Source organism: Bufo gargarizans, unplaced genomic scaffold, assembly GCF_014858855.1.
Source record: "Bufo gargarizans isolate SCDJY-AF-19 unplaced genomic scaffold, ASM1485885v1 original_scaffold_1528_pilon, whole genome shotgun sequence".
NCBI lineage: Eukaryota > Metazoa > Chordata > Amphibia > Anura > Bufonidae > Bufo > Bufo gargarizans.
Genome location: NW_025334399.1, coordinates 91,219 through 115,524, shown reverse-complemented (window position 1 = coordinate 115,524; position 24,306 = coordinate 91,219). Strand labels below are relative to the sequence as shown.

General features: G+C 48.7%; 1 protein-coding gene across 1 annotated transcript; it reads right to left on the bottom strand.

The window, feature by feature from the left end:
- Positions 1-16,638: 16,638 nt before the first annotated feature.
- On the bottom strand, positions 16,639-24,221 carry LOC122923374 (glutaredoxin-related protein 5, mitochondrial-like). The gene is made up of 2 exons (XM_044274169.1): positions 23,904-24,221; positions 16,639-19,092 (listed from the first exon to the last, which is right to left on the bottom strand). Exons 1-2 carry the CDS (start codon positions 24,154-24,156, stop codon positions 18,914-18,916), a joined length of 432 nt encoding a protein of 143 aa, XP_044130104.1. The 5' UTR covers positions 24,157-24,221; the 3' UTR covers positions 16,639-18,913.
- Positions 24,222-24,306: the final 85 nt, after the last annotated feature.

Below are 24,306 nucleotides of genomic sequence, written 5' to 3'. Positions count from 1 at the left end.
ATATGCATTAGATTGTCAGCCGATCCTACTGTCTAATGTGTATGGGGGATTTTACTTTGAATACATCAGATGACTGTACAGTGCTTGGAGTGAATACAAATCAGCAGAGCAGGCTTTGTGCAGGCACTGAACAAGCAGGGGATGCTGAAAGAATTTATGTGACAGTGAATGACAGACACATGCGCCCTAAACCTGACAGATCTCTCATCACAATGATCCGGATGTTTTAAGCCATGCCCAATCATTCAAGGACCACTCGCAAAATGTCTCAGAAATCTCCACTATAGACTGCATTAGCCTAAGCCCCGCCCCTGAGGAACTTATTTTACAATCCATTCCTGTGTAAAATAGGACAGATAAAAGGTAGGCAAAGACTACACCTGACTGAAGAGTCTGGAGTAAAGACAAGTTCCTGAAGTAAAAAAGATTGTGGAATCTGGCAGAGAAAACGGGGGTCCCTCTCCTCCTCCTCCACTAGATCTGCAGGGGAGTGAATAAGGGGGTGGGGTTTGTCTTAAAAGGGCGTGGCTTAGCATGCCCTGCTGCAGGCTTAGGTTTTTCCTGCAGCAAGCTGCCTACCAGCCACTGGATAATGAGATCTAAGGTTTGTGATAAGGTCGGAAGACAAAACGAATGGGATTTAGGTATTTCCTTTTTTTTAAAGGGTGTCAGCCCCCCCCCCCCCCCCACCAGAATAATATCTCTTCTTGATTACATTCATAGGGACCAAATTGTCAGTGATAACAGACTGGATGGATACAAAATGATACAAATCAACACTTTATGGCCTCATGGACATGACCGCTGTTCGCGTCCGCCTCCGGGCTGCGGACCCATTCACTTCAATGGGGTCGCAAAGCATGCGGACAGCACTCTGTATGCTGTCCGCATCTGTTGCTCCGTTCCGCGGCCCTGCAAAAAATAATAATAATGTAGAACATGTCCTATTCTTGTCTGTTTTGAGGACAAAAATAGGCATTTCTATTATGAGCGCCCCATTCCGTTCCGCAAATTGCATCCATGTTTTGCGGAACCAGAAAACAAAGCATGGTCGTGTGCATGTAGCCTAATATGATACTTAACCGCTTCCCTGCCATGGTCCCCCCCCCCCCATCCTATGTGCGCTATATTTCTATTCTATGCACCATGAGACACAATACCTCTCCATTGCATGTCACTGACACTTAGTGAGACCCCCCGGGTCACCCCTCAGGCATTTCCCTTTCCCTCAGAGCAGAGCTGAAATAGAACATTGTTGCTGCAGGTAAGAACTATTTCGGTTCCCTCTGCAGGATGGAGCTGGCAGCCGCTCGCTGGATGCTTCATTTGGATCTCAACCCCCCCCCCCCCCCCCCCAATTCTAAATTCTGTCAAATCCGAGCGCAAGGCATTCATCTGCCTGATAATGACAAAAGCAATCGCTGAACGTGCGGACTCGTAATTATTCTGATATCTGATTCACTGACAGCAGAAGCTTCCAGAAACAAGACACTGGAAAATACAAGGGAGATATTGGGAGGGGGGAATATACCGAAGCAGCATCAAAGCGGTATATATATATATATATATTATATCATATTTCACGACACAGTGAATGTTATGTAAGAGCCATATGTGTTATATTGTCAGCTATCCTCTAAGATGCGGAGAGATAAGCGGCGGCGGCTTTTTTCGGTGTATGCATTGAGATCAGACCTCATCTCATGCCATGCTGAGGGTCCTGGGGGGGTCTCACATAGTATACTCCTGTTCCTGTGGTCATGGATGGTGAACAAATAAGGAAAAGTTCTTAAAAAAAATAAATAAATTCTCAAGTGCTCAATAATTCATCTGTCACTACCAGAGCTTTGAGAAGTTCTCACAGCTCTGTGTCTCCACCCCTGCGATGATGTCACTTAGAGCTTGGAGGTGTTCTCACTGTTCTGTTTCTCCGCCCCTGTGATGAGGTCTTTACTCTCAGCTGTTTCTCCTGCAGTTGATTTTCCTGCCTTTAAATCACCCCTCCTCCTGTTGCAGGGCGTGGATTATATTTCTCATTTCAGTTGTAGCTCTGGCTTGAGTAACTTCACTTGTAAGCTATCAGTTCACTGGACCTGGTTTCTGCTGCAGCAAGCACTCCGGATATTGCCAGCTGTCCTTGGATCAGTCTTCTCTGCGGCTGCATCTCCTTCAGCTAAGTGTGCAGATATTGTTGTTTACCTGATTATTTTCTGACTGGATCTGAGGTGGCCACGGTTCCCTCCATATACTGAGTAGGGCACCGGTGGCCGTGCCCCTTCCACTATTGTAGGGGTTACAGTGGCCATCAGTCTGAGGTACGCGGGCATGCCTCCTTCCACCATTTGGATCCAGGCATGTGCTTTAGCAGCATAGGGAGAGCTTTGAGGGTCTGACAGGGGTCACCCCTTATCTTCCCTAGTTTGGGTCCGGTCAGTAGCTCTTTTTACTGTGTATACTCTTGTTACCCTCAAACAGCCGTGACATTATAATCCACCAAAACCGTCCTTTTTTGACATGGATCCGCTTTCTGGCCTGGTTGACCGCATGCAGGGTCTTTCTTTGGAAGTAGCGGATCTCCGTCAATCTATGACTCAGTTACAAGCATTAGGCTCTGCTCCGGCTCATGGAGTCTGTTGCGAGCCAAAGGTCTCACTTCCGGAGACGTTCTCCGGGGGCAGTGAGAATTTTGTTCGCTTCAGAGAGGCATGCAAACTCCATTTTTGCTTGTGTCCCCTTTCCTCTGGTAATGAGGAACAGAGGGTGAGGATTGTCATCTCCCTGCTCAGGGGCAATGCTCAGACTTGGGCTTTTTCGCTGCCATCAGGGGATCCCTCCCTTCGATCCGTGGAAAGATTTTTTGTGGCCCTGGGGCAAATATATGATGACCCGGATCGTGTTGCTCTGGCCGAATCGAACTTACGTGCTTTATGCCAGAACAAACTGTCTGCGGAGCTTTATTGTTCTGAATTTCGGAGATGGGCAGCTGATTCAGGTTGGAATGATGCTGCACTCCGGAGTCAGTTCTGTCATGGTCTCTCAGAGAGATTGAAAGATGCGTTTGCTTTCCATGAGAGACCAACATCCTTAGAGTCTGCCATGTCATTGGCGGTACGCCTTGACAGACGTCTAAGAGAAAGAAACAAGACCTCTCTGTCCAGCCATTGTCAGTCTTGGGGCAATGGTGCGGACTCATTCAGTGTGCAGGGGCCTCATCCTGTCTCGCTCCCCTCTGAGGAGGAGCCCATGCAGCTAGGCCGACTTGCCCCTGATAAAAGAGGATTTAGTCCTCAGAATATGGTGTGTTTTTGTTGTGGGGGCATAGGTCATTTGGCAAATGTTTGTCCGTCTAGGAGATTCCTGAACTGTACTAAGAGCGATAATAAGAGAAAAACCTCAAGAGGTAGATCATCAAGTTCTACTTCATCTGCTACTTTGGGCAAACTTGATGTGGGAATTGATGCTTTTCCTCTGACCTGCAGTTCCCGTTTTCTCCTGTCTGCCAGGGTGGCGCTAGAGAGCAAAGTCATTTCTTGTGAGATTTTTGTCGATAGTGGAGCGGCCGTCAATCTTATTGACACTCAATTTGTAGCCATGCATGGTTTTCAGGTTTGCACATTGGAAAAGGATATACCTGTTTTTGCCATTGACTCTGCTCCACTCTCGCAGAGATCTCTGAAAGGCATTGTTCACAATATCCGGCTAGCTGTAGGTGACACTCATGTGGAGGAGATATCTTGTTTTGTCCTTAACGGATTGCCTTCTCCTCTAGTTTTGGGGTTACCCTGGCTCACTAGACATAACCCCACCATTGATTGGCAAGGAAGGCAAATAAATGAGTGGAGTGACTTTTGTAGAGAGAATTGTCTCACAGCGACTTTTGCAGAGGTGTCTACTAAAACTGTGCCATCATTTCTCTCTGATTTCTCGGACGTGTTTTCCGAGAGCGGTGTTCAGGAGCTACCTCCTCACCGGGAGTTTGACTGTCCCATTAACCTCATTCCCGGCGCCAAGCTGCAAAAAGCACGCCTCTACAATCTCTCACAACCGGAAAGAATCGCAATGCGAACCTATATCTCCGAGAGTCTCGAGAAGGGGCATATTCGTCCCTCAAAGTCACCTGTTGCCGCGGGTTTTTTTTTTGTTAAAAAAAAAGATGGCTCTCTGAGACCTTGCTTAGATTTTAGGGAGCTGAACCGTATCACGATTCGCGATCCCTATCCCCTTCCTCTGATCCCGGACCTTTTCAACCAAATTGTTGGAGCCAAGGTGTTTTCCAAATTGGATCTGAGAGGCGCGTACAACCTGGTCAGGGTCAGAGAGAGGGATGAATGGAAAACGGCCTTTAATACCCCTAACGGGCATTTCGAGAATCTCGTTATGCCTTTCGGCCTGATGAATGCTCCGGCCGTCTTTCAGCATTTTGTTAATAGTATTTTCTACCACTTAATGGGGAAATTTGTTTTGGTGTATCTGGACGATATTTTTATTTTTTCCCCTGATGTTCAGACCCATCAGGATCATCTTTTTCAGGTTCTGCAGATACTGCGGGAGAATAAACTGTATGCCAAGCTAGAGAAATGTCTTTTTATGGTATCGGAGATTCAATTTCTTGGTTTTCTCCTCTCTGCTTCTGGTTTTCGCATGGATCCTGAGAAGGTCCGTGCTGTACTTGAGTGGGAGCTTCCTGAGAATCAGAAGGCATTGATGCGCTTTCTGGGTTTTGCTAACTACTACAGAAAGTTCATTTTGAATTATTCCTCTGTTGTCAAACCCCTTACTGACATGACAAAAAAGGGGGCGGATTTTTCCTCTTGGTCGGAGGAGGCGCTTGCAGCCTTTTCTAAGATTAAAGAGAGTTTTGCGTCTGCTCCCATCTTGGTGCATCCCGATGTTTCCTTACCTTTTATTGTTGAGGTGGATGCTTCCGAGGTGGGTGTGGGTGCAGTTTTGTCCCAGGGCCCTTCTCCTGCCAAATGGCGACCCTGTGCCTTTTTCTCTAAAAAACTCTCCCCGGCAGAGAGAAACTATGATGTGGGAGATAGGGAGTTGTTGGCCATCAAGTTGGCTTTCGAGGAATGGCGTCATTGGTTGGAGGGGGCCAGGCACCCTGTCACCGTTTTTACCGACCATAAGAATCTGGCATACTTGGAGTCGGCCAGGCGTATGAATCCGAGACAGGCCAGATGGTCTCTGTTCTTCTCCAGATTCAATTTTGTCGTTACATTCCGCCCTGGGATCAAAAATGTGAAGGCTGATGCTCTCTCTCGCTGTTTTCCGGGAGGAGGAAACTCCGAGGACCCGGGTCCCATTTTGGCGGAGGGGGTAGTTGTTTCTGCTCTTTATTCCGATTTGGAGGCCGAGGTCCAGGCTGCCCAGACTGAGGCACCTGCCCGTTGTCCTTCCGGGAAGTTGTTTGTGCCTCCTGAGCTACGTCACAAACTCTTTAAGGAGCATCATGATACGGTTCTTGCTGGTCACCCCGGGAGTAGAGCCACGGTTGATCTCATTGCTCGGAGATTTTGGTGGCCGGCTCTTCGTAAGTCGGTGGAGGGTTTTGTGGCTGCTTGTGAGACGTGCGCTCGCGCTAAGGTCCCTCGTTCACGACCTTCAGGTTCCCTTCTCCCGTTACCCATACCTTCCCGTCCTTGGACACACCTGTCCATGGACTTTATCACGGATCTTCCTCGTTCCTCGGGGAAGTCGGTGATCCTGGTGGTCGTGGACCGTTTTAGCAAGATGGCTCATTTCGTTCCTTTCCCTGGTTTACCCAATGCTAAAACGTTGGCGCAAGCTTTTATCGACCATATTGTTAAATTGCATGGCATTCCCTCTGATATTGTTTCCGATAGAGGCTCGCAGTTTGTGTCCAGGTTCTGGAAGGCTTTCTGTTCTCGCCTGGGGGTTCGGCTGTCCTTCTCTTCTGCTTTTCACCCGCAGTCGAATGGTCAGACTGAGCGCCTCAATCAGAATCTGGAGACATATTTGCGCTGTTTTGTGGCAGAGAACCAGGAGGATTGGTGTTCTTTTCTCCCTCTTGCTGAGTTTGCTTTGAACAACCGTCGTCAGGAATCTTCTGATAAGTCACCATTCTTTGGTGCATATGGGTTCCATCCGCAGTTTGGGACATTCTCGGGAGGGGCTCTTTCGGGTTTACCTGAGGAGGAGAGATTTTCCTCGTCTTTGTCTACCATTTGGCAAAAGATTCAGAGTAATCTTAGAAAGATGAGTGAGAAGTATAAGCGTGTGGCTGATAAGAGACGTGTGCCTGGTCCGGACCTGAATGTGGGTGATCTGGTGTGGTTGTCTACTAAAAATATTAAACTGAAGGTTCCCTCCTGGAAATTGGGTCCCAAGTTTATTGGGCCTTATAAAATTTTGTCAGTCATCAATCCGGTTGCCTTCCGTCTTGATCTTCCACGGGTTTGGAAGATACATAATGTATTTCACAGATCTCTCTTAAAACCATATGTCCAGCCCCCGGTACCCTCCTCTTTGCCTCCTCCTCCGATTTTGGTTGATGGCAATCTGGAGTTTGAGGTTTCCAGAATTGTGGACTCTCGCATTGTCCGCGGTTCTCTTCAGTACCTCGTTCATTGGAAGGGTTATGGTCCTGAGGAGAGGATGTGGGTTCCGGTGTCGGACATTAAAGCCACTCGCCTCATCAGGGCATTTCATAGGGCTCATCCTGGGAAGGTGAGTCCTGGGTGTCCGGAGTCCACCCGTAGAGGGGGGGGGGGGGTACTGTCACTACCAGAGCTTTGAGAAGTTCTCACAGCTCTGTGTCTCCACCCCTGCGATGATGTCACTTAGAGCTTGGAGGTGTTCTCACTGTTCTGTTTCTCCGCCCCTGTGATGAGGTCTTTACTCTCAGCTGTTTCTCCTGCAGTTGATTTTCCTGCCTTTAAATCACCCCTCCTCCTGTTGCAGGGCGTGGATTATATTTCTCATTTCAGTTGTAGCTCTGGCTTGAGTAACTTCACTTGTAAGCTATCAGTTCACTGGACCTGGTTTCTGCTGCAGCAAGCACTCCGGATATTGCCAGCTGTCCTTGGATCCGTCTTTTCTGCGGCTGCATCTCCTTCAGCTAAGTGTGCAGATATTGTTGTTTACCTGATTATTTTCTGACTGGATCTGAGGTGGCCACGGTTCCCTCCATATACTGAGTAGGGCACCGGTGGCCGTGCCCCTTCCACTATTGTAGGGGTTACAGTGGCCATCAGTCTGAGGTACGCGGGCATGCCTCCTTCCACCATTTGGATCCAGGCATGTGCTTTAGCAGCATAGGGAGAGCTTTGAGGGTCTGACAGGGGTCACCCCTTATCTTCCCTAGTTTGGGTCCGGTCAGTAGCTCTTTTTACTGTGTATACTCTTGTTACCCTCAAACAGCCGTGACATCATCTCCATATTATTTTTGTCTTGCTGTCAGTGAATGGAAAGATTCTTGCTTACATCCACAGGCTGACCAGCACTTACAGACCTAATCCTCCTCCTGCTTTCATCTCCTGTTTGCTACAATGTATCATCGCAGGTAAAATGTATCAGTTTGAAGCTCGCAGAAGACACAGTTGTAGCAATTCAATAAATAAACAGGACTGTCCCCATTCACTGACAGTAATCAAAGATCTTGAGAAGGGGGATAAATTAAAGCACCAAGTATATTAGAAAGTAGCAGAAAAGCCCTTTAAGGATCCTGCTCTTTTTGGTGAGGAATGGGGGGACACAATGGTAAGAACCAGCACTAGGAGGCCATGGGGGCAGGAGAAGGAATTTGGAGTTGACACTTTGTACACTATTGTTGCTGCATCGATGCCATGTATTACACCGTATTCAGACCATTGGGACGGCCGCTCGCTTTCCTTTGTTCTCATTGCTCGCAGCGCAGAAGGATTTTCTTCTTACGGACTGGCAGATATCATCCTTCTCCTCCATTATCGAGCTGATGTGATTTCACTTCTGGCCATACTTAAAGCCTCCTTGTTCTTTCTCTGTTCTGCAGGTTTCAAGAAGAGACCCCTATAGTAATATGATGTGAGCAACTGAACAAAGCCTCTAAATCCTTCACAACCATGAAGGAGAAACTGTGTAGATGTGCAGCCATTTTTATGAGCTGAATGGCGCAAATACATTACATTAGTTACCAGGACTGATCCTGAGTTACATCCTGTATTATACTCCAGAGCTGCACTCACTATTCTGCTGGTGGAGTCACTGTGTTCATACATTACTTATCCTGTACTGATCCAAAATTACATCCTGTATTATACTCCAGAGCTGCACTCACTATTCTGCTGGTGGGGTCACTGTGTACATACATTACTTATCCTGTACTGATCCAAAATTACATCCTGTATTATACTCCAGAGCTGCACTCACTATTCTGCTGGTGGGGTCACTGTGTACATACATTACATTACTTATCCTGTACTGATCCTGAATTATATCCTGTATTATACTCCAGAGCTGCACTCACTATTCTGCTGGTGGAGTCACTGTGTACATACATTACTGATCCTGAGTTACATCCTGTATTATACTCCAGAGCTGCACTCACTATTCTGCTGGTGGGGTCACTGTGTACATACATTACTTATCCTGTACTGATCCTGAGTTACATCCTGTATTATACTCCAGAGCTGCACTCACTATTCTGCTGGTGGGGTCACTGTGTACATACATTACTTATCCTGTACTGATCCAAAATTACATCCTGTATTATACTCCAGAGCTGCACTCACTATTCTGCTGGTGCAGTCACTGTGTACATACATTACATTACTTATCCTGTACTGATCCTGAATTATATCCTGTATTATACTCCAGAGCTGCACTCACTATTCCGCCGATGCAGTCACTGTGTACATACATTACTGATCCTGAGTTACATCCTGTATTATACTCCAGAGCTGCACTCACTATTCTGCTGGTCGAGTCACATACATTATATTACTTATCCACCCAGGGACAGCACAGAGAGTGGTGATGTGGGTGAGTTACGTCACTGCTGCCATCTTGCACCTTATAGATGCAGTGCAGGAGGATTGTAGGTGTTTATACAGGCTACAGATGGGGGGTTCTGCTGTGCATCCTGGATGTTACATCATGTCTGGGGGCCCCCATCACACCACTAAGCTCCCCGCTTGTTGGCCCACTCTCATGCATCCCGGGTACTTCTGCTACTATTCCACAACTCAGAAGAACCCCCTACTCCCCTGGACCCTTGGCTGCACAGGTGGCACATGCACCCCTTTTGTCCTTTTTTCAGCCTACCACTTATGGCCAGCAGGGGCCCCCCTGATCTCTGGGGCCCCAATTATTCACTTGGTTTGCATGGTGATACAGCCCACCCCTGCTGGAGATAGGTGACCTTAATTAATGGGGGGGGGGGGCAGAGCATTTTTCAATCATTGCAGTCCCAGCTTTAAATGACGCTGCCGCAGATGCAAGGGAAGGTGTCCTCGCCATCATGTCTTCCAATCCCCGACAGACTCTGCCCTGCTGACTTCACCAACCGCAGGACAATCCCTTCCTTCCAGACAATCACTCCCAACAGACTGCACTAATGAATATGAATCCTTCCTGGTAGAGGCTTCTGGGGTCAGTCCTGACACAATCATTTGCAGACCTAGGAGGGGAATCCTCATCATTTATTCATCTTCCGGGGGAAGCTTTCCTGTCTAAAGAGATCTGTCAGCTCTGGGAAATCCATGGCCATCAGGTGAACGCGCTCCCCGCAAACTTCTCTTAAGGCCTCCTGCACACGAACGTGTGCGCCCCGTGGTCATGCTGCGGCCCACAATATGTGGGTCACAATGCACAAACACCGTCCGTTGGGCAGCCGCAGCGGATCGCGGACCCATTCACTTTAATGGGTCTGCAATCCAGCCGTTCCGCAAAAAGATAGGACATGTTTTATCTTTTTGTGAAACGGATGTACGGGACGAAACCCTATGGAAGCACTCCGTAGTGCTCCCATAGGGTTCCGTTCCACACCATTTTGCATCTCCGGATTTGCAGACCCATTGAAGCGAATGGGTCCGCATCCGTGATCCGGAATGGCCACGGAACAGCGCCCGTGTATTGCAGATCCGCAAATGTGGTCCGCAATACGGCAACGGGGAGCAGGCCAAATTGAGCAGATGAGAACCTCATCCTGCTGGGAGGACTCCATACATTGGCTGGTCGGGGGCCACCATTAGAGATGTCTGGGCCCCATCCAGTCAACATTTTAGGGTCCATAGAATGTAGAGCTTGATCTGTCATTACATGACCCCACACAGCGCTGGACGATGACCCTAGGGTTACCCTGGGGGGCACCCATGCCCTCTGTGCAAAGTCTCATCTCCTCTCCCTGAGGTGTGCCCAGAGGCTTGGTGCCCACTCACTGGTATATGGTTGGCCGTTGCCCCCAGTTCCCATTTTCCAGCTGGTACTATGCTGATGTACCTACCTCTCTATCCCACAGATGGGAAGCTTCTTCTTCCTGCCTTATTCTCTGCCCCTACAGGAAGCGCTCAGATGTACCGCCAAACCCATAGGCCTTTCTACCCCGTAAGAGGGCAGCAGTAGTATAAATGGACCATCACGGTTTCAGGACCATGGTACAGATTGGTACAGAAGGTGAGCCACTTCCTTCATAACTGTGGTTAACGGAGACCTCGTATCAGTAACTCACCCAAGTAGTTCCACCACAATGCTGTCAGAAATAATACCGCACAGTGCACTCTAGAGTAATACTGCCGCAAGGTGCCTGAATAATACTGTATCACCATGCAGGGTCTGATCACAGGAGCACACAGTGCCGCCCATATAGTGCTATACACAATACAAAATAGTGCTCAAAAAATACCGCAGGTTGCATGATTTAAAAAGGGACGGGTCTACAAAGAATATTTCCTACCTAACCCCAGGAGTGTATGGGACCCCCAGCAATGACTAGGATGGGGTCCAGAGTCATAACACAACCACGGTTCGGCTGGCCCCAAACCCAAGAGGAAAATGTGCAAAAATAAATAAATTTTGCGTGGTGTGTTATAAATAAGCAGCATTTTCAGCTCTACCCGCTCAGAGTAACAGGGAGTTTGTGTAAATGTCTCGTCGTTAGATCTTTTTCTTGACTCACGTGGCAGACCGCCATACGTGCTCTGCCGCTGAACAAACTGCTTCAGTAGAAGCGAGTGCTGTGCTCCATCCCTAATCAGACTAATAAAGTTATAGGGGCCCCGATACAGAGCCAATTACCGAACCTTAACTGTTTATGTACTTTTTAGGGTATTGTCGAGGGAGCAATCAGACCGCTTGAGACGGCACATTTATCTAGAGACTGGGACCATGCCTGCTACTGGAGACCAAGCCGCCCTGGCTGCCCATAGGTACAGGAAGTCACCCCAGATGGAGCAGTAGTCCCCATGTTATTTGACGTCTTCTTCTCTAGTCCCATCCACAGCTTCATTCTGAATTCTGCTCACTTCTGAATTTTCATAGGGCTGTGTGATCGCACATGTCACTGCAGCTCCTGCTGGTTCAGTGTCTGGGTCAGAAGATGTAGTGTTCACCCCAGTAGCTGGAGGTAGAAAATACTATTTTTGTGAGCGCTCCTGTTACATTAGGCAGAATATAGTGCGGTTCTCATCTATAGCGCTGTATGGCACTCTTACCACGCACTATGTGATGGTGATATTTAGAGATGAGCGAATTTCCGCTTACGAAATTCGTTCACACTTCGTTTGGTGGTAAAAGGTGAATTGCGTTATGGATTCCGTTACCACGGACCATAACGCAATTCTGTGACGGAATGCCTTTAGAGGCATTCCGCTATTCATTCCGTCATAATGGAAGTCTATGAGCTGCAAAACGGATCCGTCCCGTTTCCATTATGAAGGAGAGGACTCCCCAGCATAACAGAAACAGGACGCATCCGTTTTGCTGTATTAAACCCTATGATGGTGGTGGCATAATGCTTGGCACTGTATGTGGTGGCACTATTTCTTGGGCATCATACTGTATGTAACGTGTGGCTCAGTCGGGTGCATAAAGAAAATCATTGCACAGAACTGATGTCAGGTGGGTACTGGGAATCTAAAGTGGTCCTGGAAAAAAACTAAAAGTAGCTTCACGTTGTTGGTGGGCCCAAATTGACAGAAGGCAGGTCAATACAAGTAGGCAGGGCCAACAGAAGTAGACAGGGCCAGCAATACCATAGTGCAGCACAAAATACCGCCCCTGCAGTACCAATGACCTCAGTGCAGAACAAAATACTGCCACCCTCACCCCAGTGTTCAACTGTATCATTGTCCTGAGGACGGTAATACAGTTGAATTCAGGAGGGCACCTGTGGATAGCGGCCAGTATCTGACGATCCTAACATTTAATGCTGAGACCATCAGATCGTTATGTACTCAGCCGGCGGCCGTGAGAAGGGGTTGGGTGGCCCCCTGGCCATTGGAAATTTCCCTGTAGGGTCTATGGCCAGCCCGCCCCTGACTGATGTTAATAAAACCCACCAACATATATTATATATGTGAGCAAGACGAAATCTAATGCAGATTGGTCAATGGCAAACACGGGGTGCAATGTTCCAATAACGGGTCAGGCGGCACTATGCCGAATACATACACGCGGCTCCGCTCTCTCTATATGACGATGTATCAATATTATTATTATTTTCACTCCAGTAACAAAACATTGATACAATGTAAATAAATTGTAAGTAAGGACAATGCGGTGACAAGACGGATCGCCGTGGCGACTAATGTGTCACACAGCTGGAACGGAGTCGTAGAGATTGCGAGAAGCTTCTGTTAATCACCAGGATCTATGTGACGGGGAAATCCTCAGCGCTGAATAGAAAATGTTTCAAAGTAAATTAATATATTCCGTGAGCCGGGGGAAGACCGGGGCACAATTAGCGGCAGTGGCGGCCGGGTGTATACCGTCAGCCGCAGGCTACATCCTGTCGCTCATTTCCATCAGTCATCCCGGATCGGCTCGGCCCTTCCGGACTTCGGAGCTCTGGTTTTATGTCCATGAAGCTTCATGATTCAGCTTTCTAATAGACTTTATGCTTCAAGTTCTTGCTATTTTCAAGAGCTCTGCTTGCTGTGAGTAAATGAGGACATTCTAGTTGACATCATGAGGCTGAGAAACCCGCCCTGACCCCAAACTCCTCGCAGCTGAGGGTTTGTTACCATTGTATCCAGTCCAGACAGACCTAAACACATCGGCAGCACAAATCTTCCTTCCTGGTAGTTACCGAGATCGGCGTGGATAAGGGTGGGCTCACATCACGTTTCTTTTTGCCATTCGGCTACATGCACACGGTCCGCAAAAGACGTATGCCGCCCACGTGCATTCCGCAATTTGCGAAACAGAATGGGCCATCCATAATAGAAATGCCTAATCGTGTCCGTAAAACGGGGGCACAGAACGGAGCAACGGATGCAGACAGCACACTGAGTGCTGTTCGCATCTTTTGCGGCCCCATTGAAGTGAATGGTGTCCGCATCCATCGTGTGAATGAGGCCTTTTTCTGATTTCTCAGAACGGGGGGGGGGGGGGGGGGGACCTGATGCTCAGTCTCATTTTGCATCCGTTTTTGTCAGTTCCGTCTGAGATCTATTATTTTAAATGGAAGAAAAAATCCTCCTGCCCCAAAACAGACAGAGGATTGTCTAGACTGGACACAACTGTAACAAACCTCCAGCTTTGAGAAGTATTAGGTCTGTAGAGGTTTTAAAGGGGTTGTATCATCTCATACATTGGGGTCATATCACTAGGCTATGCCCCCCAATGTCAGATAGGTGCGGGCCCGTAAAGTGTAGGAGAGCGCATTGCGCATGCACAGCTGCCCTCCATTCATTTCTATGGGACTGACGAAAATAACAGCGCTGCCATGGCTATTTCCATCAACCACTGAATGGAGTGGTGGCCGCACTTGCGCAGTCTGCTTCCATTCATTTCAATGGGGCTGCCAAATGTTCTGCTTGGCTTTTTTTGGGCACTCCCGTAGAAATGACTGGAGAGCAGGTGCGCATGTGCAACGCACCCTCCTTCACTTTACGGGATCCGTTCTAAAGACAGAGCGTGGGACCTGCACCTGTCAGACATTGGGGGAATATCCTATGTATGAGACGATACAACCCCTTTAAGCCTCTGAATGTTAACAGGAATGTTGCTAGTCACTGACAGCAAGCAGACATGGGTACACGCATGGTAAGTTGGACGTTCTTTTGATCGTCTTTTTGTCGCTGACAAGGTCTCGCAGAGTAAAGGTCAGCAACCTCCAGCTGTTGGGAGACTACAACTCCCAGAATTCTCCATTCTCTTCTATGGGATTTCGGAGACTGGCTGAGCAAGTCTGCCTGCTGGGAGTTGTAGTTTCACAAGGTTGCTGACCCCTGTCATAGAGCATCAAGGGGCGCTACCCAGCTTTCAGAGAAACAGATAGAACTCGGGGGGTGCTCGTTACTCAGTGTTAGAAGAAATGTCTGTAATAATACAGAGTCAACAGCCGGGAGGGAAGCGGTTAATGTACCCTGCATCATTCCCGCTGTCTTTTCCCATCACGCTGTCACTTTAAATATTCAAACCGCCGTCAGATTTTTCAGTCAATTCCATCAATCCAGCAGGACCCGCGAGACACCGGATCAATCCCCCCGCTCTTACCATTAGCGTCTCACTAAGTAAATCCCTGCGAGGCGCGCCGAGGCACGCAGGAGACCTCAGGCTGGTGCTGCGGAGCCAGATGGGTCAGCTTTCCCAGACTCCTGAACTGCACACAGGCACAATCGTCGTCGTCTTAAAGGAGAAGAAGTGTCACCTTTTCTTAAAGCACCTTCGTTCAATGTATGTACCGTTTAGGGCGCCTTCACACGCTGCGGATTTTGTTGCAGAATTTTCCACGACTGAAAAATCGGTTCCATTCATTTCAATGCAAGCACCTGGATTCAGGTGAATAGAATGGATTTTCACTTGCAGAAAATTCAGCATCGTGTGCAAGCACCTCTCCTCAGCCTTTGGACAACTACAACTCCAAGCTTGCGATGACAGGGCAGGCTGGGGGTTGTAGTTTCACAGGCTGGAAACCTGCAGGTTGGAGATCATGGCTATTTTAATTCAGCTAGCGGTAACTCCCTCCCATACACTAATGCAACAACAGCGCCACCTACTGGGAGAGCGATGCAGAACAGAATTGGCAATTGCAAAAAACATTACTCTAACCTAAAAAACAAAACATACCTTTAACCCCTTTAAAGTCAAGGCCTATTTTAGCCCCCAGGATGCGTCGATTTTTATTTCCTTTGTCCACTTTGCCCAAATTATAAAAATACAAATCCAATCATGATAAAATCTTTTTAAGAGGAGGAATAACAAAACAAAACAAAACAAAAAACACACGAGTTCTAGCATTTTTTATGAGGGTAGGGGTGCTTGGAAAAGGGTTATCCAACTTCTAATGCCCCCCAAACAGGTTATACTTACCGTGCTCCCCGACACCCATGTCGCATCAGAAGCAACGCGGGTGCCAGGTAAGTATAACCTGTGCGAGGGGCCCGGTCATTTTGGGGGGTATTTATAGAGGTTGGATAACCCTTTTACTATAGGACTAGGACATGCCGTTTAGTGGGGGCCCATCTGCTGGGGACCCTGCGAAGGGCTAAAACAGGGATCGGCAACCTCCAGCTGTTGTGAAACTACAATTCCCAATATGCACACTTGCCTATCTGTTCTCAGAACTCCCCTGGAAGCGAATGAAGCATGGTGAGAGTTGTAGTTTTCACAACAGCTGGAGTGCTGAAGGTTGCCGATCCCTGTGTTAGATCACGCGGCGAGTCGCTACTTGATCGCCCTTGTGGGTTCCGTTTGGCTCATGGACTCTACAGTACATCATTGTCCTTGACCAATGCGGCCATACGACACGCCAAGCAGTACACCGGTGTCATTCCCCTTTAAGAACAGATTGCTCTGGGAGCTTTGTAACTGACAACCGTCTTCTTCGGGGTTGTCGTTATCTCGGCGGAGGATCGCTATCTCCTGGTGGCAGTCAGGGCGTGTAGGACGAGCAGCAATGTGCAGGGCAGGGGACAAGATAAACTATTTCCTGTGAGAATCGGGAGGGAAGGGGGGGAGAAGAGACAAAATCCAGGATTCCTCATGGTCAGTAAATTTACTAACAGTAAGTCCTGGAGGCGTCCTCTTCTGTCAAGCTGTTAACAATTCTGCTTCTAGGAAAGCTGGGTGAGGACGTTTTTATTGGTTTAATGGTGCCCATTTGATCCGTCACCCAGCTTTCCCAGCATCAGATAAAACGAAGGGCTCATACACACAAACCGTGTGCCATACGGGCCCTGGCCGTTTGTGCACCGCATCACGGATGCAGACCCATTCCGTGCGGAACGGAGGCACAGAACCCCATGGAAGCTCTACAGAGTCCTTCTGTGGGGTTTCTCACCGTGCCTATGTTTTTGCAGTGCGGACGGATCACAGAACCATTCAAGTTGAAGGGGTTTGGATCTGTTTGCGACAGCCACACGGATGTTGGCCTGTGGGCTGGGGACCGCAAATCGCGGTACCCAATGCACGGACCGTCCGTGTGCATGAGGCCTAAGACTTTGTGTTATTACTGAGAAAACCCAAGTAGAATTAGGCCCAATGTGGACGCCCGATCCTTTTTAATGAAACAGTTCAGCGCATACACTGAGCTATAGAAAAGTACGGCCGGATGATTACACATCAGGAGGCGACACGAGGTTAACGGCGCTCACTCTGCAGCACCAAAAATGACATTATTTTGATACAAGAGGGGGCGCAATTGCACATCTTCAGAAGCCATTACCAGCGACCTTTACAGTTTTCACCCAGCATCCCATAAGAACAGTATATAAAATATAAAGCATCTTTGATAGAATACCCCCGTACTCTCTCCCCTACTGCTCAAGCCGTGTCAGTTTTCACTGTAGTTCTGGTGTTCCATTCATGCCCAAAGATGCTCAGGATGACAGTCTCTGCAGGTGCCCCCTCTGGTCATGCAGAACTGCAAGGAATTGTTGTAGCGCAGGGATGCTCTCCCTGTGGCCCTCCAGCTGTTGCAAAACTACAACTCCCAGCCTGCCCCAATAGCTGTAGGCTGTCCAGACATGCTGAGGGTTGTAGTTTTGCAACAGCTGCAGGCTGGGTATCCCTGTTGTAGAGGAATAGTTCCTTAAAATGGTAATAACTTTGTATCCGACCCGTACTGCTCCAGGCTGCGAGCGCCGCCGATTTCTGCAGGGGACATTTAGGGACAGCCCTGCCGCAGCTTTCCTCCTGTGCAGGATTACAAGAACACCGATGCTTTCATCCCAGAACAGCGCCGCCCCGTCCATGGGTCGCCTCCGGTATTGCAGCTCCCTTGAAGTGAACGGGACTGAGCTGTAATAGCACGCACAACGCGGGGACAGGCATTTGTAAAAACTTGTCTGATCGACGCTGAGATCACAAGAATGGGGGCCCACTCTCCCCCCCCTCCCCCATTTAAATTGAGCATCCGTCACACACATACACTTCTGGGCGCTTGTACTCACCTATTTCACATACAGTTGAATGGAGCGGTGGAAGCATATGCATGACCACTGCGCTCCAGTCAAATAGGCCCCAGTTCTCATGAGCGGCGGGGGGCCCAGCCATTGGACCCCTGCTGATCAGTTACCCTCTATCTTGTGTCCCAGCCGACACCTCCAAATGAGGACACAGCTCCTGCACCCACTCCACCATATTACAGTGGCTTGCGGACTCGGCCTATTTCCCACAACCTACTTCATACAATCCGCCTGGTGCCAGCTGTAGTTACTTTCGCACCCGGGCTCATCTCTCATTAGTGATATTACGCATAAATATTCAGCGCGGACCCCCCACAGGTATTCTGGGAGCTTTTTTTCTAGATCCTTTAGGGAAATTTAGTACTATCTTTCAGGGACAGGTTCCGGACGGGGTCGTCCTTGTAAGGACGAGTGCCCTGTGGTGAGGCTGCTACCTATACTTAGAATTAGGGAAATAATTGTTAGTCAACCATAGGGCCTATACAGGGACCCTGCACTCTTGTGTATCACTGCCTGACACCATCTTTTTCATTTGTCAACATTTATGAAGCCTCCATAGGAGCATTGTCGGGGGTGAACGATCCGTATCCTGTCTCACGGTACCGGTAGGACAACTGGTTACTGGTGCCGCCGTGCACTATTTAAGTGTTTATATGTATTTTTCATTTGGGATGGACACTTAGGCTTATGTCAGTGTATACCAACCCGTTCTATCCCAAGGTTTGCAATTGCACACTTTATCTAGGAATTACTCTATATTTTATTTGCATTATCAATAAATGTTAAATTTTAGATTACCCACCTCCTGAATTATTCTGGTATTGCCTCAAGTAAATAGGTTGAGCTGCAATACCTTATACAACCAGCAAACCGGTGTGGCGCTGTTTCTGGAAGAAAGCATTTTTGTTTTTACATCCGGACAACCATGAATGAAATCTCGCTTCTCTTAAGCTCAACACTGTCGGCCATATTGGCTTGGGATGTCACCTAGTCACTTGGACGCTCTCCCTGGCAGTCAATCCTCCCTTAACCATGCAGTGATGGGCTTGACGGAATCTCTTCCTGGAGCTGGCAATGATGGGAGGTGTAGTTGCACAGTGAAGTAGCCAACTTCTCCTCCAGAAGTCGCGACAGACGCTGCGGCCATTTTACTATAGAATTAGACTTTATTTCTGCTCTAGTGTGATCAGTGTCGGACAGGCGTACAATCCTTCTCCGTGCGGCTATAGGAAGAACCCACCCAGTAGGAAGGAGACATTTGCTTCCTGCAGGATCGACAGGACAGTTCGTAAGGCTTCGATAGAAACAGTTCACAGCGCAGGCGGAGCCGCCGGCGCTGGTTACTTCTTCTCTTGGCTCGGCTCTGCGTCTAGAAGGGCGGATCGGATGCCCATCTTCTTCAGCTCCTCCACCAGGTCTCCGTTTTGGTGCATCTGAAGGAGGATGTCGCAGCCCCCCACAAACTCCCCGTTCAGGAACACCTGCGGGATGGTGGGCCAGTTCGAGTAATTCTTCACCCCTGCGAGACAAAAGAAGAAGAGGTAATCAGATGACAAGTCCCAAATTAAAGGGGCGCTACACCAATTCTTCCCTGTTTTCCTAGAGGGAGGATTTTGGGTGCAGTCCCCTTTAAGGATCTTTTGTGTTGTTACATTGCAACATATGAATTGATACATTGTGAGGGGGAGGATACATGGACAAGAGACAATGGAGGACCTTGACTGTTGACCCCCATCTTCGCCCTGGCAACCACAGCAAAAAAAATATCTGAGGTATCTTAAAGGAGTATTCCTGTTACATTAAATGATCCCCTATCCACAGTGCTAGGACCCCCACCGATCACAGGAACTAGGGCCACGTACCCCCTGAAGTGTACGCATGCTTGCGGGCGCTCCATTAATGTCTAGGGGAATTCCGGAGATACTTGTAGTGGGCATGCTTGACCGCCATTCCTAAGCGAGGGGGGGGGGACCCCATTCTCACTGATCAGTCAGTTATCCTGTAGATAAGGGATAGGTTTAAAGGGAGTCTGTCACCTCCATATGGCCATATACAGTGCTTACATTGTCCTATAGCACAACTATACATGAATGTTATTGTACCTTTGTCTTTGGCTACATGCACACGACCGTATGTGTTTTGCAGTCCGCAAAACAACCAAAAAGACGGATGACGTTCCGTATGGCATCAGTTTTTTTTGCGGATCCATTGTAATAATGCCTATCCTTGTCCGCAAACTAGAAAAAAAATTGGACATGCACAATTTTTTGGGACATACTGATGCGGACAGCACACGGTGTTGATGCGGACGCTGTCCGCGTATTTTGTGGACCCATTGAAATGAATGGGTCCGCATCCTATCCGCAAAGAAAAAAAAAAAAACATAACAGACACAGAAACAAAAAAGGGTCATGTGCATGAGGCCTTTGTCTTTAGACTTGCAGAAGCTGGAAAAACGAACTGATTGATATGCAAATGAGCACTCGCAAGTGCCCAGGGGCGGCGTTCACCGTGTTGGTGCCCAGGCTGCCCTGCCTTTTTTTCAATGTTCCCCCGCCCCAGCTTCTGCATATGCCCACCCTCCTATTCCCTTGCATCATCCTAAGGTCCGGCCGAGATCCCGCGCAAAACCAGCCGTTCGCCGCAGCATGCGCAGTAGTTAAAGCGACGCCGTACCAACAACATCGCAGTGCGCATGCTCCGGCCCGGCGAGGCAGTGCACAGTCACGGGATCTCGGCTGGACCTTAGGATGATGCAAGGGAATAGGAGGGCGGGGGCGGGGGAACAATGAAAAAAGGCAGGGCACCAACACAGTGAACGCTGCCCCTGGGCACTTGCGAGGGCTCATTTGCATATCAATCAAAGTTTGTTTTTCCAGCTTCTGCAAGTCTAAAGAAATAGACCTTCATGTATAGGTGTGCTATAGGGCAATGTAAGCACTGTATATGGCCATGTGGAGGTGACAGACTCCCTTTAACTCTTTGGCCAACCCCCATCTATATGGGCATCCTCTGCTCAGGACCAGAATGTGTCTCTCATTCATGTGAATGGTCACCTATGTAATACTACATCAACCCTGCAAACGTCTGGCCACACCTCCGCCGGCAGGATCGGGGGACGATCAGCTGACTGCACAAGGTACCGCATTCTCAAAAGATATTTTTTTTATGACGGCCCCTTTAAGAGCAGCCCGCCAGTGTGCATGTAAAAGCGTGACAGTCTGATAATACGGAAAATCCCCATTAACCCCGCGTCTGCTAATCCAGAAACATGGCCGCCATCTAGTCTACAGATAGGCCAACTCATGCTGGATTGCAGGGACTAGAATCCTATAACTGGTAACAGCCTCCGAAATTAACAGGGACCATCCCTTCATCCGACAGTCCAGAAACAGAGGACACCTGCCTTTTGGCCTCTTGGCACTGCCCGACGATACAGGGACGAAGTTTCAGCTGTGTCAGTGATAAAAGTGCACAGTCACCGTGATAGTCGTGTGGAGATGTGGAGAGATTGGCAGGCTGGCCGCACCGCACAATGTCACACACACGGCTCTGCTGCATCAATACCGGACACTGCAGTACGTGCTGACACAGATCAGCCCTGAATCACTCCCTGTTATCAGCCATATAAAGCTGGCGAGAGGCCGACTGTAGGACTGGTGAATACAAACTACTGCTCCCTGTTATCAGCCATTTCAGGACGGGGACAGGTGAATATGCCGTATTTTTCAGACTACAAGATGCCCCCCCCTAAAGTTGGGGTAGAATGGCAGTGCGTCGTATAAAGCGAATACTAATGGACGCTTCCATTATGGACGGTCATTAGCATGCAAGAGGAGTATGTGGGGGAGCGGTGCGCAAGCACTGCGCTGTCTGTACTCACCGCTCCCTGATCATCTTCCTGCGTACAGTGTCAGCAGGCAGTACACCTAGGCGCGCTCTATGACCTGGCACTGGGCGACATCAGTGCCGGGCCCAAAAGATCAGAGAGCGCAGGAAGAGAGCGGTCTGAAGCAGGAGAGGCAAGTGAATACAGAACAGGTGAATACAATCTATTGCTCCCCGTTATCAGCCATTTCAGGCTGCAGAGGGGCTGACTGCAGGGCCCTCTATTAGATTAGGAACAGGAGGAGCAGGCCCCCCCCCCCCCCCCCATTATGTCCCATACGTCCAGCAGCACTATTATAATCCCCAGAGGCATTTCCACCCGTTGACACTCGTGACTTTCATGCGAGTTGGATTTCTGGGCACCTGACGCAGCGTCATAATAACCGCAAGTGCCTAGGAGCGAATAACGAGGGCACATACCTGCAGGCCGGACGCCGGAATAATAATAATAATCATCCAGGGTTGTCAGGATTTTAAAAAGCCAAAAGCTGTAGATGGCGCAATATAATAATCGTTATGCAATTCCTTCTGCCGCGGTGACGTCACACACATCGCGAGCTCTGTAGCCAATCGCTGGTAAGGTTTGCATGTACGGCAGGGGACCACCAAGGACAGTGATCGGCTGCAACAGTTGGGTGAACGGTGGATGCGATGTCATAATACAGATATGAAAATATCCGTATACCGCCCTACTGGCAAGCAGCAACACGCACGGACCGTGCATCCTGCCAGATAATACCGCACCACGAGGCATCCGGGTCACACGGTAGAAACTAGAATGGAGTGGGTGAAGGGGGTGCGACGCCACGTGGCAAGAGACACAGTGTGTATATAATATATACAGCAGTGTACTGATTTATGCGGTATACACATAACAGTACACTGCGGTATATACTATATATATGTACATAAACATCTATTATACTGTATAATACACGCAGTGTGCACAGATATATTGTGTTAGGGGTTAGTATCGGGTGTAAGGTGTTTGTATTGGGGGTTAATATTTCTGTTGGGGGTTATTACTGCTAGGGGTTAGACTAGAGGATAGTATAAACAGTTAGGAGTTAAAAGTTAGGGTTAATGTTACTGTTAGAGGTTAGTATAAGAGGTTAATATTGGGAGTTAGTATTGGGGGTTTACATTACTTCTCGGGGTTAGTATTGGGGGTTTACATTACTTCTCGGGGTTAGTATTGGGGGTTTACATTACTTCTCTGGGTTAGTATTGGGGGTTTACATTACTTCTCGGGGTTAGTATTGGGGGTTTACATTACTTCTCGGGGTTAGTATTGGGGGTTTACATTACTTCTCGGGGTTAGTATTGGGGGTTTACATTACTTCTCGGGGTTAGTATTGGGGGTTTACATTACTTCTCGGGGTTAGTATTGGGGGTTTACATATTACTTCTCGGGGTTAGTATTGGGGGTTTACATATTACTTCTCGGGGTTAGTATTGGGGGTTTACATATTACTTCTCGGGGTTAGTATTGGGGGTTTACATATTACTTCTCGGGGTTAGTATTGGGGGTTTACATATTACTTCTCGGGGTTAGTATTGGGGGTTTACATATTACTTCTCGGGGTTAGTATTGGGGGTTTACATTACTTCTCGGGGTTAGTATTGGGGGTTTACATTACTTCTCGGGGTTAGTATTGGGGGTTTACATTACTTCTCGGGGTTAGTATTGGGGGTTTACATTACTTCTCGGGGTTAGTATTGGGGGTTTACATTACTTCTCGGGGTTAGTATTGGGGGTTTACATTACTTCTCGGGGTTAGTATTGGGGGTTTACATTACTTCTCGGGGTTAGTATTGGGGTTTACATATTACTTCTCGGGGTTAGTATTGGGGGTTTACATTACTTCTCGGGGTTAGTATTGGGGGTTTACATATTACTTCTCGGGGTTAGTATTGGGGGTTTACATTACTTCTCGGGGTTAGTATTGGGGGTTTACATTACTGTTGGGGGTCAGTATTGGGGGTTACAGCACATGAGGAGTACTGGCGGGGGTCTCCTTTCTCCCACTCCAGGGTCACCCCTGGTCACTGGACATGTTGCCACCATGTTCTTGGAGCCTTAAAGGGGCCACAATCCTTCATAAGGACTTGTCTAGCGCCCTGTGGAAGTCTCCTCACCATAACATTTTAGTACTTATGGCCCCAATACCAACCCCCTTGACTACACCTGGTCAGGGGGTCCCCACCTGATATTCCTGTCACCCCTTATCTTTTCAGACCCCAGTGTGTATTCGAGGAGGGTCTCCTATGGGGAGACCCCTCTATAGTATACAGCATATAGACACCAGTATATAGGGTCAGCACAGAGACTGGGGGGGGGGGTCTACATCCCATGAAAAACTACAACCCACAGCTTATCCTGCAGAGAGCATGATGGGAGGTGTAGTCCTCCAGACCCCCCAGGTGACCGCCAGCACTGACCATGCCTGAGGTCCTGGTCCTCCAACACGTTATAGGCCGCGTACTCGTCCACCCCGTGCATCCGCAGGATCTGCACCACCGCGTTACTGAAGCCGCACAGGGGCTGCGCCGGCGTCCCCTTTATAAACACCACCACTTTGTCCTTCTTCACCAGCGCGTCCAGCTGCTCCCGGGAACTGCTGCTCTGGCTGAGCAAACGGCGGACAACCGGGCTCCGGAGAGCGGCGGACACACGGGACACGCACCAGCTCATGACTGACAGGCGCTGCCGTCACTCAAACGCGACGACCTTACTGAGAACGTTCTTGGCCCTGAGGAGCATCCGTATTCCGTAATATCAATACCCCGCCCACCACGCGGCTCTCATTAGCTGAAAGTCTTAACTGGGCGGGAAAAAGAATGT

Bases quoted from the DNA above. Each gene is read 5' to 3' on its own strand.
- LOC122923374 (XM_044274169.1), bottom strand. From the start codon at position 24,156: ATGAGCTGGTGCGTGTCCCGTGTGTCCGCCGCTCTCCGGAGCCCGGTT. The intron at 19,093-23,903 runs GTCAGTGCTGGC...TTTGTCTCGCAG, and splicing joins GGACCAGGACCTCAGGCATG to GGGTGAAGAATTACTCGAAC.